The sequence below is a fragment of the Psittacula echo genome, assembly GCF_963264785.1.
Source record: "Psittacula echo genome assembly, chromosome: 7".
In the NCBI taxonomy this organism is placed as follows: Eukaryota; Metazoa; Chordata; class Aves; order Psittaciformes; family Psittacidae; genus Psittacula; species Psittacula echo.
This window is the reverse complement of record NC_137740.1, coordinates 45,428,351-45,443,500: the sequence shown is the minus strand read 5'-3', so window position 1 is coordinate 45,443,500 and position 15,150 is coordinate 45,428,351. Positions and strand designations below refer to the sequence as shown.

General features: G+C 37.0%; 1 protein-coding gene across 7 annotated transcripts in view; it reads left to right on the top strand.

Moving 5' to 3' along the window:
• RHBDD1 (rhomboid domain containing 1) overlaps positions 1-15,150 on the top strand; it is a 51,211-nt gene that overhangs the window by 10,863 nt on the left and 25,198 nt on the right. For all 7 annotated transcript variants that reach the window (XM_080623128.1, XM_080623126.1, XM_080623125.1 and 4 more), the window contains 3 exons: positions 2,296-2,428; positions 10,474-10,562; positions 11,654-11,704. In XM_080623128.1, the coding sequence (XP_080479254.1) occupies positions 2,296-2,428; positions 10,474-10,562; positions 11,654-11,704 (273 nt within the window). The remainder of the gene's footprint in view (positions 1-2,295; positions 2,429-10,473; positions 10,563-11,653; positions 11,705-15,150) is intronic.

Below are 15,150 nucleotides of genomic sequence, written 5' to 3'. Positions count from 1 at the left end.
ATACATACTTTCTCGTTTATATTTCATCCTGGAATGACAACATTACTGTCACTGGATAAGTTAAGGAATTTTGCTAACCCTTGTTTTCTATGGTGTTAGAAGGGAAGAGAAAGAAACCTTCTTCATGTGTTTGTTCAGTCTATCTATATTGATGTTCAACTCTGTTATCTTTTTCATGTAATCTTTTCCTTGCAGATTTTTCAGATTTTTCTTTTTCAGACAAATGTGTGAGCTTTCTCTTGAGAGGAGCTTTCTAAAAACATCCTGAAAGTTTGAGTAAATTATGTTAATTCATTCTGTCATACCAGCTATTGCTTGCATAAAACAGATTAAACAGTTGCAGTCAATGAGAAGTAAATAATCATATTATCTATGGTCATAGAATCATAGAATAGTTAGGGTTGGAAAGGACCTTAAGATCATCTAGTTCCAACCCCCCTGCCATAGGCAGGGACACCCCACACTAAACCATACCACCCAAGGCCTCATCCAACCTGGCCTTGAACACCACCAAGGATGGAGCATTCACAGCCTCCCTGGGCAACCCATTCCAGTGCCTCACCACCCTTTCAGTAAAGAATTTCTTCCTTATATCCAATCTAAACTTCCCCTGTTTAAGTTTGAACCCGTTACCCTTTGTCCTGTCACTACAGTGCCTGATGAATAGTCCCTCCCCAGCATCCTTGTAGGCCCCCTTCAGATACTGGATGGCTGCTCTGAGGTCTCCATGCAGCCTTCTCTTCTCCAGGCTGAACAGCCCCAACTTTCTCAGCCTATCTTCATATGGGAGGTGCTCCAGTCCCCTGATCATCCTTGTGGCCTTCCTCTGGACTTGTTCCAACAGTTGCATGTCCTTTTTATGTTGAGGACACCAGAACTGCACACAATACTCCAAGTGAGGTCTCAGGAGAGCAGAGTAGAGGGGCAGGATCACCTCCTTCGACCTGCTGGTCATGCTCCTTTTGATGCAGCCCAGGATATGGTTGGCTTTCTGGGCTGCGAGTGCACACTGAAGCTGGCTCATGTTCATTTTCTCATTGACCAACACCTCCAAGTCCTTCTCCGCAGGGTTGCTCTGAATCTCTTCTCTGCCCAACCTGTAGCTGTGCCTGAGATTGCTCTGACCCAGGTGTAGAACCTTGCACTTGGCATGGTTAAACTTCATAAGGTTGGCATCAGCCCACCTCACAAGCATGTCAAGGTCCCTCTGGATGGCATCCCTTCCCTCTGGCGTATCAACCGAACCACACAGCTTGGTGTCATCGGCAAACTTGCTGAGGGCGCACTCAATCCCACTGTCCATGTCACCGACAAAGATGTTGAACAAGTCCGGTCCCAACACCGATCCCTAAGGGACACCACTTGTTACTGGTCTCCAGCTGGACATTGAGCCATTGGCCACAACTCTTTGCATGTGGCCATCCAGCCAGTTCTTTATCCACCGAGTGGTCCACCATCAAATTGATGTCTCTCCAATTTAGAGGCAAGGATGTCATGTGGGACAGTGTCGAACGCTTTGCACAAGTCCAGGTAGATGACGTCAACTCTTCTGCCCCTGTCCATCAGTTTCGTAGCTCCGTCATAGAAGGCCACCAAATTGGTCAGGCAGGATTTCCCCTTAGTGAAGCCATGCTGGCTGTCACCAACCACCTCCTTGTTTTTCATGTGCCTTAGCATGCCATCCAGGAGAATCTGCTCCAGGATTTTGCCAGGCACAGAGGTGAGACTGACTGGTCTGTAATTCCCCGGGTCATCCATTTTCCCCTTCTTGAAAATGGGGGTTATTCTATGATTATTGTGATTAGAAGCATTTTATCATTTTTTTTTTTTTTTTTTTCCCCCAGAAACAAATGAGTCTGGAGTTTATATAAGATGATTTTTCCATTCAGAATTTGAGCTTCATGTGTATCTTTGTTTTGTTCTCAGTAATGACTTTCCTCAGCTAACAGAATATTTTTTTGAGTTCAAATAATTTTGTCAATTATTTCAACTAGAACTGCCACTTTAAAATTATGTTCATATTATACGTTTAAAATCATGTTTTGAATACCTGAATAGCTACAGTAAGTAGGTATATTAAAAAGCAACTTAAAAAGCTGTTATACAAATACATAATTTTTATCCTTGGGTTTAAGTCACTGAAAAGTACACTGGCGAAACAGTTTAGAACTGCAGTTGAGGCATGCAACAGTATGCTTAGTGGTCTGTGAAACTACATGGCTCTTCAGTTTCAGTAGTTCTTTGCATAAATACTTGGGCATAAGTATTTTTTGCATTATTTCTTCTATTTTGCAGGAGTCTTGTTTGCTTTAAAAGTTCTTAACAACCATTACAATCCAGGAAGAGTCAGCAGTGTCCTTGGATTGCAGATATCCAGTAAATATGCTTGTTGGGTGGAGCTGGTGGCTATTCATTTAATCTCCCCAGGGTAAGTGCATTTAATATTTCAAACTTAGGAGAATTGATTTGGGCTATCTGAAGTAGTTTGAAATGTATTATGAAGTATGTGTAGTATTAGCTGATAACCCAAATGGAGCATTGGGGCTAAATCAAGAGTTAAGGTTATAGTTTGCATTTTTTTTCCTTAACATCCTTTATTTTGAGCTCATTTAAAAATAAGATATTTAAATACTGTGCCCAGAGGAAGGTGTTACTAAGTATTTGAGGGAAGATAACAAAAATTGGCGGACAAAGAAAAGCGACGTGTTTTCAGTAAAGTAACCAAACTAATATACTGTGATGCTAAGGGCTTCATTGGCAAAACAGCATTCTGCTGTTTGCTTGCTATTTCTGTCTTTATCCCTTCAGTCTATTTCTTGAAGTCTCTCCTCTAATTTTTGATAAAGCTATCATTCAGTGTTCTACAACTTGTAGCAGTTTCACTGTCCTGCAGTGTTGTTCATCATCTCGTTCAATTTTCATGTGTCCTTATTGCTGCCAGCACAGTTCATCTGCCCCTACCTCTGTGAGAACAGTGACTGTCTTTGTTGGCAGATGATTTATGGAGTTCTAGTTGCAAATCAGTAATTTTGTTGTATAATATTTAATAACTGTTCATCACATTGGAGAATATATGTGAAGTACGGACACCGAACTTGGAAACTACCAAATAGCAATTAATATACAATTTTCCACTTTTCAGAAAGATGTAAAAAAAAAAAAAAAAATAGGGGGAGCAATAATGATATTTTCCTTATCAGATAGTGTGATAGAGCAGAGAACATTTCTTAGACCAGAATGAGAATTAAAGTATTACTTATGTTAAGCACTGGTTTTATTCCTTTATGACTTGCTGCCTGATTGACTGCAGCAAGTAATCCTATGCTAAAAGACAGAAGAACTGCAGAATGCTCTGTTGCACATGCAATTTTAAGTGTGAGTTGAGAAGTCACTTGCATGGCATTACTACAAACATAAACCAAATTTTTCAGTATATTAAAAAAAAAATCTAGGAAAATATAAACTGGCACATTAGCTTAATGTAGTTTTTACTTGGTGATATGTTCAATATTACTGTTTATTTTATTATTAAAGAATAATGAAAGAGCATTATGTTTAAAGTGCAACCATAAGCATATTGTACTATATCTGATAGAGGAAAAACATGAGTTTAGTGGCTGGCTGGTGTTGTTTTTCAGTTGCATTATTGCAGAAATGTCTTTGTAAGAGTGTATAGAAGTCCAGAAATAATGTCAAAGAACTTCTGTAATTTTGTGGAAACTTACATGGCTGCATGGTGTAAAGAACCTCTACCCTGTTGCATGCAGTCTTGATTGTTATGGGGGCCATAGAAGACAAGTAGTTATCTCCAGAAATTCATGTTCCGGAACACAACATGTTTAATTATTACCTGCCAACTGCCCTGAAATGAACCATAACAATTGTAGCTCTTGGAGCATTTTTCCTACACACTCGTGTGCTCAGGGCATATTGTAATACTTGAAGTGTCTGATTAAATGGTGTTGCTTTGTAGATCAAGTTGCATAATTTAGTTTTGAAAAAACTAGAGGTCAGTAATTAAGGCAGGATATTTGTCTTGTCAGAAAGACCTGCCTTAGTGGAATGATGCCTCAGGATCACCTGAGAATCTGTAACCAATGAAGGATTCAGAAGTAATATTGAGGCTACTGAAAACTTTGATTTGTGTTCTACGAGAGGGTTTAGGCTTTTACTGGTATCTGTTAATTCTTTCCTTTCTCATTAATGTTTTAGTTCTAGGGCAAATCTAAAAGCCATGTAATATCCTTCTAATCTTTGCATTCTATAAAGTAAGGATATTGAGATCTAGGCTTTGTATGGCAATCCTTGGCATTATTTCTTTGATGGAAGAACAGGCATGTGAAAAGTTATTTTATATATAATCTCTCTTTCTTCCAGAATTAGGCATTTGGTATCTTCAGTCATTTATTTGTTTTGTATGGAGGTACTCTACCTATACTCACTGTTAAAAGAAAAGCTTATCTTTGAGGTTGTTTCTGAACTAACTCAAACACTTATCAGATTGATAAAGATGACACTTTGGGGTTTGGAAGCTGGACATTATGGGTTTTTCAAAACTCAGTTAAGTGCAACAAAGGATGAAAATAATGGGTGAGTGGAAAGGTAGGCGTGGAAAAGAGTAGAGGATGTTGGTTTGTTGTATTTTTTTTTTTTTTCCCTCCCTGAGTTCGGCAGTGTTGATGTCTGATATTGTTACTGTCCAGAATTGTTCTTTTTGCAGTTTGTCAGAAATTTGCTATTCTGGAGTTCAGAGGATCTCAGAGATGTGTAACATTTCAGCAGAGATGCATTCACTTCATCTCTGAAAACTGAATTAAGCATTTCTCTAGGCTTTTTTTTTGACTTGTGTTTTGGTAGGCATCTGATAATGTTTTGCATATCTGTGAATGATGCAATCAATAAAATATTAATTCTTCTTACTTGAGATTTTTTCTAAATTAGTTTTAGTCTTGAATTTGTTTCCAAATATTTCTTCATAACTTTTTCTAAATAAACCATATCGATGTGTTGATCTGAGTGAGTTCTGTTGACTTTTAATTAATTGTTGCTTCATTTCACTTAGGTTCAAGGATCTGCAGGAAATAAACAAGTTGTTTACCTGTTTCGACTGCAGATCACAGTCGAAGCGGGTAAACATAATAGAAATACAGAGATCCCCCCCAAGAAAACTTCCAAACCCCAAACCAACAGCCCCAAACCCCACAAAAACTAATTTATATAACATTTGAAAATGTAAGAACATATTTTGATTAATGTGTTGCATAGCTTTAATAACCTTAACCTTATGAGATCTTTTGTATGTATCTATCTTCTGATTTCATCTGCTCTTTTAGCTTCTCACTTGTTTAATGCTTAAGGCTATCACTGAGTTGTCACTGGTTATCAGTCAGATTTACTGTTGAACTGTTAATTATTGGGTTTATTAATGAGTACTATTCCTCATGAACAAAAAGGCTAAGAACAACTGATCAAAAAACTCCCAAAACACCCCAGGTTTGACAAGGAATGGCATTATGTGATAAGAACTGTTTTATACCCTTTCATTCGTCTGTCAAGCTTAGCTTTTACTTTTCTATGTAATTTTCTCAGTGTGTTACAAAATTATTAACAAGGTTTCCATTTCCATTTTAAGTAGTAATGACATTTTCTTGCATATGGCTGTGTAAAATAAGCTGACTTTTACTTATGCAATCATTTAATTTGTTTCATTTACATTCAGGTAGGTTGCTTAGCACTCCATGACCTGCTTTCTAAGCAAGATTAAATTTTTTAGTCATGTGCTTAAATTGTCATATGCAATTGTCTGCTTGTGTTAATTTCGAAATAAACTGTATAAATACATGAGTTTGATTCCCGTGGTCTTCAAAAAAATATTGTTTTTCAGAAGTGAAGTTTGTAGTAGTCACTTCGTTATTATTCCTTAGTTTGCTTGCTCGGTGAATGTGTGCTTCCTAGCCTTAAAATAGGAATTGCATGGAAAGAAGATCTTTTCACAAAAGACTGTAGTGATGGCCTAATCTAAAGATATACTTTTGTTGCTAGGTAAGTGGCTTTGTCTTGTGGTAGAATTGCATGTGTAAATAATAATAATACCTACCAGACTGGTGTTTGCTGTTAGGAAGAAGTTATGAAAGTAAGTGATAGGTATAGACTTTCTTGCTCTATTCTCATTTGTTGAGTCAGATAACTGAGACCACAGAATTGAAACAACTTGGGATAAATTCACCAACAGTGAGGAAATGATTTGAATTAATTGTAAGGGTACTGGACAATATTAATATAAAAATTACTACAGGCTTGTAAACATTATGTCAGGATATCTCATACATGAAAAGTAGTACAAACGGTTTTCCCTCCAGTGGTACCAGTTTTAATGGAAATTATACAGCTGAATGAAAAAGTGTAATTTTGTTTAGAAGATTTTTCTGAAGTAATGTATATATCAGCTTGATGGCAGATGTGTTCAAGAAACAGTATTTATATTGTATAATTATCATTAGTATGAAGTGAATGGTTGAGATAAATTCTCTGAGGATATCTAAATTTTCAAACAAAAAGTTAAATGAGACATCATTTGTATCTCTTGGTACCAGGGAGAACAGTAGTTAATATTGATCAAGCTCATTGACATTTAGAGAAAAACCATGCAATTTAAGAAGTCAAGAACCTTGTTTATATTCCCATTCTAAGTTCAGCTTACGTTATGGAAACTGAAAATGATGCTGTGGAAAAAAAATGTCAGCTTCTATTAACCAGCAGGAAAAAAGGCAGTAGTTTTTCATGTTGCAATCATGGGAATGGTTCTTCATTAGTCCTATTAAAATACAAATTGCAGTCAAGACATAAAAATATCAAGAATAGTGTGAAAAGTCTATTTTGGAATCAATTGATAATGGAGGTTGCTTTATCATTGATATTATAAGAGTTTTTAATTAGAGCCAGGTTTGGTTACTGAAAGCAGAAAACAGGGGTAATCTCAGTTTTCTGGTTTAAACAAGGAAGAGAACTGGAAATTTTAATACAAGTGAAAGGAGCTTTGGTAATATGTGCTTGGGCAAGGCTTCTTCATACTACTTTTGTGATTCCTTTTAAATTGTTTATTAATTTATTTTCAGCCAAAATCTATGGCATATAGTTCTAAATTCTGTCTATAATTCTGCATATAATCCTGCCTTGTGGAAAAAAAGTTGTAGTTTTGCCATTAACTTTAATGTATAAAGATAAAATTCAGAGCTCCTTGTAGGCAAGCAATCCATTACATAAATTTTCAAAAAGAACAATCTACTGAAGATAAAAATTCACTGTAAAATGTAGTAAAATTTCAAAAGGAGTGACATTATTCAGGATTAGTTGTTCAAATATATTTAAGTTCACTGGAAATAAGAGTATCCACTTTGGACTAAGGCATGTGGATGGAAGAACATGAATTGCATGTGTAAAACAGTCATGTAATTTAACAATTCTAATCTACTTTTTTTAATAAGAGAATATAGAGGATCTGAGTGAATCTAATCTCAGAATGCATGCTCTGAGTTATAACCTCAGAAGGACAAAAGTGTATGTGTAATGTAAATATCATTTATAGTTATCAATGTTTAATGCACTTTTCAAGATCTTCACTATAATAAACTGATTGTGCTTTGCAGGGTCTTAGTAGACCTCCCATTTTCCTTTGTGAAGCAGAGGCAGTCTGCTCTACCAGAGCGTTTTTAAATCTCTTGCTGCGACTTATGTGCATTCATCCTTATCCTATGAATAGAGAATGCGGAGTGTATTCATTCCTATTGGTGACAGTCTTTTCCATATTTTAAGATTATTTTATCTGTGAGATAAGTCTTCAATAGACTTAAGTGATTGTAAAGACCACTTCTGAGCAGAAAACTACTTCATTTTATTTTCAGATAGTGCTCCCATTAACATATTTCCAGTAAAATACTTGTCTTTTCTATAGTGGTATGGCATGTTGATCTGTGTTTTACTGTATAATTCACTGTGTGCCCCGTGTTCTATCCTGAAGGTCTTCTGTCAGTCACTTGTAGCCTATTTGTATAGTTGATGATTTCTGTGGTATGTTCAGAACTCTGTATTCATCTTTGCACCCTGTTCTTTCAAACCACTGCTTCATTTTGTCCAGGTTGCTGTGAATTATAATGCCATCTCCAGTGACCCGTAGAACTTCTCTTATTTGTAAATAATAATTGGAATAGATTTTTGCAGAAATCCACTTGATTCATATCCAAAGTTTGCTAATGAGTAACTTTTAAATATTAAGTTAGGCTTATCAACCACTTAGGGATCTGCTAAGTGTAGTTTTAGAGGTTTTTAAGCCTTCTTTATGACAAATGCAGTAGGGCAGTTCTGCGTTCATACAGCATGTGTGATGTCTGCTAATTCTTCTTTTCCGTGGGGCTCATTACCCTCTCAAAGGATGAATTTTGGTTGATTTGACATGATTTGTTCTTCACAAAACTGTTTTCCACATCTGGTGTTTTTACCTTGATTGTATCCACAAATTATATGTCCTAGTATTTGTTGAACAAATAGTTCTACCTGTGAACAGAAGATAGTCATTAGTCTGTAGTTCTCTGATGAGAGTTCTTATCTGTTTACTTGTTTTGTCCCCTGCTTAAGAATGGGTATAGAAATACCTTTACAGTCCTCTGGAACCTTACCCATCCTCAAAACAGTTTGGAAAATACGTTTTAATTTTTCATTTAGAAAACCCTGTTTAAACGTTTGCATTATAAGTTTTTACTCCTTAATATAATTTATAATTAAACAGTAAGTAGTGTTTAGGTGTCTAGTACACTAACCTATTCAACAGACATAAAGTGGAAATCATCCCCCTAAAGACTTCAAGTTGAAGGTTTTTTGATTATTCATATTGTGTAAATATATAGCTTCACTGCATTGCAAGCAAAGACCTTGATTTTGGATTTTGTGAAACAGTGTTGTACTCAGATAAATCAAGGTAAGCATAAAAGCTGTTAAAACACTGCCAGGAATATAGGTGAACCAGTCTCATGTTGGTGATTTTTAGAGTAAGGCATCTTGAAATACCTAATGTTTTCTGTATACAGATATTTTCCAAGTCAGGGATATATTTTTCACAAATTTGGAAGATCTATTCAGAAAAATCTGTTAGGAAAATGAGTTCCTTATAGATACTTTATTTTGGTAACTACCTCTTATCTATAAATTTTCACGTCAGCATTTATGTGTCACTCTAAAACAAAAATTCGTTGTTTACTTACAGGAGAGAAATGCAACTCGACATAGCAGAATAAAAGCTTGTTATTAACTAGGGAACAAAAGAGTGAATTTAGATTTGATCTTTATCTCCCTCTAGTGACACATGGGTTTTCTTGTACACCAGTGATGCCTGGAAGTTGTATTGTCATGAGTGCATATGCCATCACTTGTGTAACTCTTGTGGATTTCTGACCAGAATGTAAAAAGCGTAATGTTTAAATCTATATTTGCATCAAACAGAGGATTCATTTCTGCTTATTAGAGAAAAAAAAAGTTCATATTACTTGAATCTTTGGACAAACAGTATAAATCCAGTGAACTGAGTTATTTATAATTGCGTATATAAGGAAATCTTAATGTCTAGTGTATTGGCTTCTCTGACTTCGTAAGAGGTGAACAATTTATAAGTAGCTTTAAATCTGGTTAAACTCAAAAGATTTTACTCAATGTTTAAACCTGATTAAACATAAGAGTTTAACTCTTAATTTGAATGCTGTGAAAATTAGTTTATGAATTTGTAGAATACCCCATAGTTCATGGAAGTACTTGAAAAATATCTATTTACTGTGAACAAATGCTTCCATGTTGATTTCTCAAAAGACTCTAGAGCCCTTTCATTCTAAATGCAAATGGCAGTGATCTTTTTTTGAAGAAATTGTATGTATAGAAAAGAATTTGGATCTCGGCATTTCACTCATTCTTTTAATTTTGAAAACATTGTTAAAAAGATTGCAGTAGATTTGCATTAATGCTGATCCATGACTAATTGTACTGATAGTGTAGTAGAAAATACTGTATTTTATGCTTTAATTTGAAACTGTGAATGGTTTCAGTAGATCCTACCAAGACATTTCAGCATAATTATGTGGATTTACTTTTTTATAGATTAAAATTAATTTCCTACCTCCTTAAGTCTTTCAGTGCTCTTGGGAAACAGTATTCTGTTCCGTAAACAAGCACTTAAAATCTGTCCAATTAGTTTCTAGTTTCTTCTGGATATTTATTAAATACTTTTCTGTAACTGTATATATACCTACCAATTTTAAGGTAGTTACGAAGAAAAGAAACTTGGCAGTATGTCCTTTCAGGCAAGTCATTTCTCTGTGCTTGGTCTCACTTAAGGACTTACTTGGTTACAAGGTCTAAAGTCCCCTTTTTGGATCCTTAAAAAAAAAAAAAAATTTTCCTTTCCGTCAGTCACAAGATTTTCCTTTTTTGCAGGACTTCTTTTGCTGGGCATCTGGCTGGGATTCTTGTTGGATTGATGTACACTAGGGGCCCTCTGAAGAAGATTATGGAAGCCTGTGCAGGTATATAATTTTGTTCTGTTTATAAAATCTGCGTAAGAGACACTTTTATTTTTAAAATTCAGAAAGCCTTGCATACAGAAATCCAGGCCATTCCAGCAAGTTTTTAGGCAACTTGGTTTTTATGTCTGATTACTTGATAGGTTGAGTGCTTTATTCATGACTGTGCCATCAAGTTGACCATGGATATGGTGTTTGTACAGTTATTTGTTATTTGTTCAAATATGTATACTCTTCACAGGAGGTTTTATTACAGTTTGGTGATACAGTCTGTAAGTCATGTATGTTTAGAAGTTTTAAGTGGACAAATAGAGATTGAAACGTCAGATTTCCTACCCCACCGGAGTGCACAGGTGTCAAAGTATCACATTAGTTTAATGTTAATATTGCATGTGTCTATGGCTATCTGATGACTGTTAGGACAATCAAGTGTTGAATCATGCTGCCTAGGGATGTTCATCAGTCTCCATCCTTGGATGTTTTTAAGACTTAACAAGATAAAGCCCTAACTGAGTAACCTGATCTCATAGCTAACCCTGCTCTCAGTAGAGTTGGGCTAGGAACCTTCTGAGGTCCCTTCCAAACTAAATTATTCTAGGGTTCTGTGATAAAATCCATGGTACTGCTAGTGACAGATGCTATGGAGATCCTGTTTTGTGACTTAAGACCTGAAGGAAGGAGTGTTCTAGTACACAGGTCATAATTTTCCCCTGTGGAGGAGAGCAGAAATAGTGCAATGTTATTCCAGTCCTCAGTTTTCTGTGCATTAACCCATTTTTATCAATGAACAGTCTCAGTGCAGAAATTATCCATTATATATTCTGGAGAACATTTGGTAGGTTGCTTTCCATACTTTTAGTCTACATGAGTATGTTGCTTAAACATGGCACATTACTATAAAATCTAGAACAACATACAGGGTTACCAATACTATATTCCCTCACTAATGCTAAAAAAATTGGTAGATACTCATGGTTTCATATTTGTGTCTGATGAAACAGACTCTGAAAGAAAGAGTATTTTAAACTTGATTTTTGTGTTTTATGAAGACAGATGTGATTATTTTATTCTAATAGTACATGTGTTATATTTAGGTGGCATTTTTTCAGCATCTGACCCTGCCAGGCCAAGGGATTACTATTCAGGTAAGTACTCTCACCTACTTACCTAAACACTTATTCCAGCTTCAAAAGAATAATTTTTGTTAATGAGGAGCTAGTTAAATGGAAATATATATAATATACAAAATATTCTGTGCATATGTATACATGCTGCACATACTACTTTGGGCATGTCTCGCCTTTGCTTTTTAGGGAACAGAGGATGTATTTTGTACAAGAGGCTTTAAATGTGGAATTAAGTTAATGACTTCATAAAATGCTACCCTGGGGAAACACCACCTCTTTTACAGAAGGTGTAGCAGGGGGGAATTGTGTCTAGTGAAAGCAGCCTGCTGAACTTTGGTAAATCTGCCCTGATCTGTCAAATTTATCTGTTCCATTCTGGGACTTCCCCCACCCACCAGGGAACTTCTTCCTTTGAACACTTTTTGTAAACCATGTAATTTACATGGGAAAAGCCCACTCCTCACCAGAATAAATTTAGGCTGCCTTCACAGTGTATAGATGAGTAATTGGAATACTGGCACACTTTGAATGTAGCATGTTTAATTCACTTCCCTTGTAGGTGGAATCATTATATGTGGAGTGTATAGAAATAATAGGTGGAGGCCTTGCCTAAGAGGGACAGGAGAGGAGCCAGCTGTGAGACGGGCTGTGTGATGGATCAAAGCTAAGGGATGTATAGCCTAGAGTATATTATCTCCTGCAGTGATTTTTACTCTTTCCTAACCACCTGCTGTAAGAACAAGATAAATATGTAGTGATAACTCCCTCAAATATTTGCCACTCTGCAGTGGCTTGTGGCTTAAGATGTTCTCAGCAGCAAGTTCTATGGAGGAATTTTGTCTTTACTAGCCTGTGGTAGATTCTTCTTTTATGAATTTGTCAAAAGCTCTTTGAATCTGCAGGAACTCTTTTAACACCTACATCACAGAAGAATTACTTCACAGTTTACTTTCTGATGTAGAATCTGTCATTTTTGTTTGCTTTGCACCTGCTAGCCGCTAATTTTGTTTGATGCACATTAATCCTTCTCTAGGAAGAGAAACTAAAGAACCTAAACCTTCATTCTTCATGTACTTTATATTCTTTATGGTTTTATAGAATTCAACCCTAGACTCACCATAGTCATCTTTTTTCCCTCTGATTGAGAAGTTATCTATATGGTTAATTACACAAAAACTATTTTGTATGTTTGATCATAGAATCATGGAATAGTTAGGGTTGGAAAGGACCTTAAGATCATCTAGTTCCAACCCCCCTGCCATAGGCAGGGACACCCCACACTAAACCATGCCACCCAAGGCCTCATCCAACCTGGCCTTGAACACCACCAAGGATGGAGCATTCACAGCCTCCCTGGGCAACCCATTCCAGTGCCTCACCACCCTTTCAGTAAAGAATTTCTTCCTTATATCCAATCTAAACTTCCCCTGTTTAAGTTTGAACCCGTTACCCTTTGTCCTGTCACTACAGTGCCTGATGAATAGTCCCTCCCCAGCATCCTTGTAGGCCCCTTTCAGATACTGGAAGACTGCTCTGAGGTCTCCACACAGCCTCCTCTTCTCCAGTCTGAACAGCCCCAACTTTCTCAGCCTGTCTTCATACGGGAGGTGCTCCAGTCCCCTGATCATCCTCGTGGCCCTCCTCTGGACTTGTTCCAACAGTTGCATGTCCTTTTTATGTTGAGGACACCAGAACTGCACACAATACTCCAAGTGAGGTCTCAGGAGAGCAGAGTAGAGGGGCAGGATCACCTCCTTCGACCTGCTGGTCATGCTCCTTTTGATGCAGCCCAGGATATGGTTGGCTTTCTGGGCTGTGAGCGCACACTGTCGGCTCATGTTCATTTTCTCATTGATCAACACCCCCAAGTCCTTCTCCGCAGGGTTGCTCTGAATCTCTTCTCTGCCCAACCTGTAGCTGTGCCTGAGATTGCTCTGACCCAGGTGTAGGACCTTGTACTTGGCATGGTTAAACTTCATAAGGTTGGCATCAGCCCACCTCACAAGCATGTCAAGGTCCCTCTGGATGGCATCCCTTCCCTCCGGCGTATCAACCAAACCACACAGCTTGGTGTCATCGGCAAACTTGCTGAGGGTGCACTCAATCCCACTGTCCATGTCACCGACAAAGATGTTGAACAAGACTGGTCCCAACACTGATCCCTGAGGGACACCACTTGTTACTGGTCTCCAGCCGGACATCGAGCCATTGGCCACAACTCTTTGCATGTGGCCATCCAGCCAGTTCTTTATCCACTGAGTGGTCCACCCATCAAATTGACGTCTCTCCAATTTAGAGGCAAGGATGTCGTGTGGGACAGTGATCATTCTTGCTGTTCTCTGATGTTCAGTCATGCAGGAGTTTTTATTTTTTTTTTTTTACAGTCTTTAATAAGCAATATGTGCTTACTCAAACCAGAGTGAGCCAAGATGAGCACTGGTTTTATTTTCCATAGCAGATTTTGTCTTCTGTTGTCTACCTTCAATTTCATTACAATGAAATTAATTATATAATTAAATAATTCCCACAAGTGAGATTAAGCCCTTGAATATTTTTGAAGCACTTGTTTTGTATTTCCTGACCAAAAGATATTAACCTACTTTCCTTACTGACAGCAACAAGGATTGTCATAACTTAAATTTAGCCAGGATTTCCATTATTCCAGTTCTCAAGTAAAAAATGCATGATCTAAAGGCTAGTAAAGAAATAAACCAAAATTAATATTTTGAAATGAAATGCGCTGTGAACATAGCCTGTGTCGTGAGCACAAGCTGTGTGTTTCCATGACTGGCAGCGTCAGCCCAGCTGAAGATGTTAACCTATGTACAAGTACTGTTCAGTTTGTCAGAGCCTGGGTGTGCTGCTTGCATTGCTCTGTATTCCATGTTCACAGATGCTAAATTTTCCTTCAGTATCCCAGTACAGCAGGGTAAATGGGAACTCTAAAAGATTTATATTGGCAAAGGTACTTTAATGGCTAGTGAAGATAAGAATTTGTACTTGACATTTAAACTCTGTAATCTACTGTACAAACACCAGCTGCTTGGAACTTGGGTGTGTGTAAATGACCACCCTTGTGATATAGGAGCAGACTGTGAATAGCCTTTTAATTTGCAATATGTCTGGCATCTGAGGCGAAAAAAAACCTTCTATATGCTGACAACAAGGAAGTCTGTAGATTTTTGCATGTCTTGAGCAGTCCCCAAAATAGCCATGCTGTTGTTTTGAGGTTTGTGGCAGAAGGAATGTAATGGAGAGGGTTAACCTGAACTATCTTGTCTTCCAAATTTGGCTATAGATGTAACTAATTCTTGGTGGGTTTGTTTGGTTTGGTTTGGTGGGGTTTTGTTTGTTTGTTTTGTTTTGCACTAAATTAATTTCTCTAAAATGACTTACAACTGCAGTTTAAAAAAAATGTATTTATGGTAATTCCTTGTGTACATAGTTTGTAATTGTCTTTCATT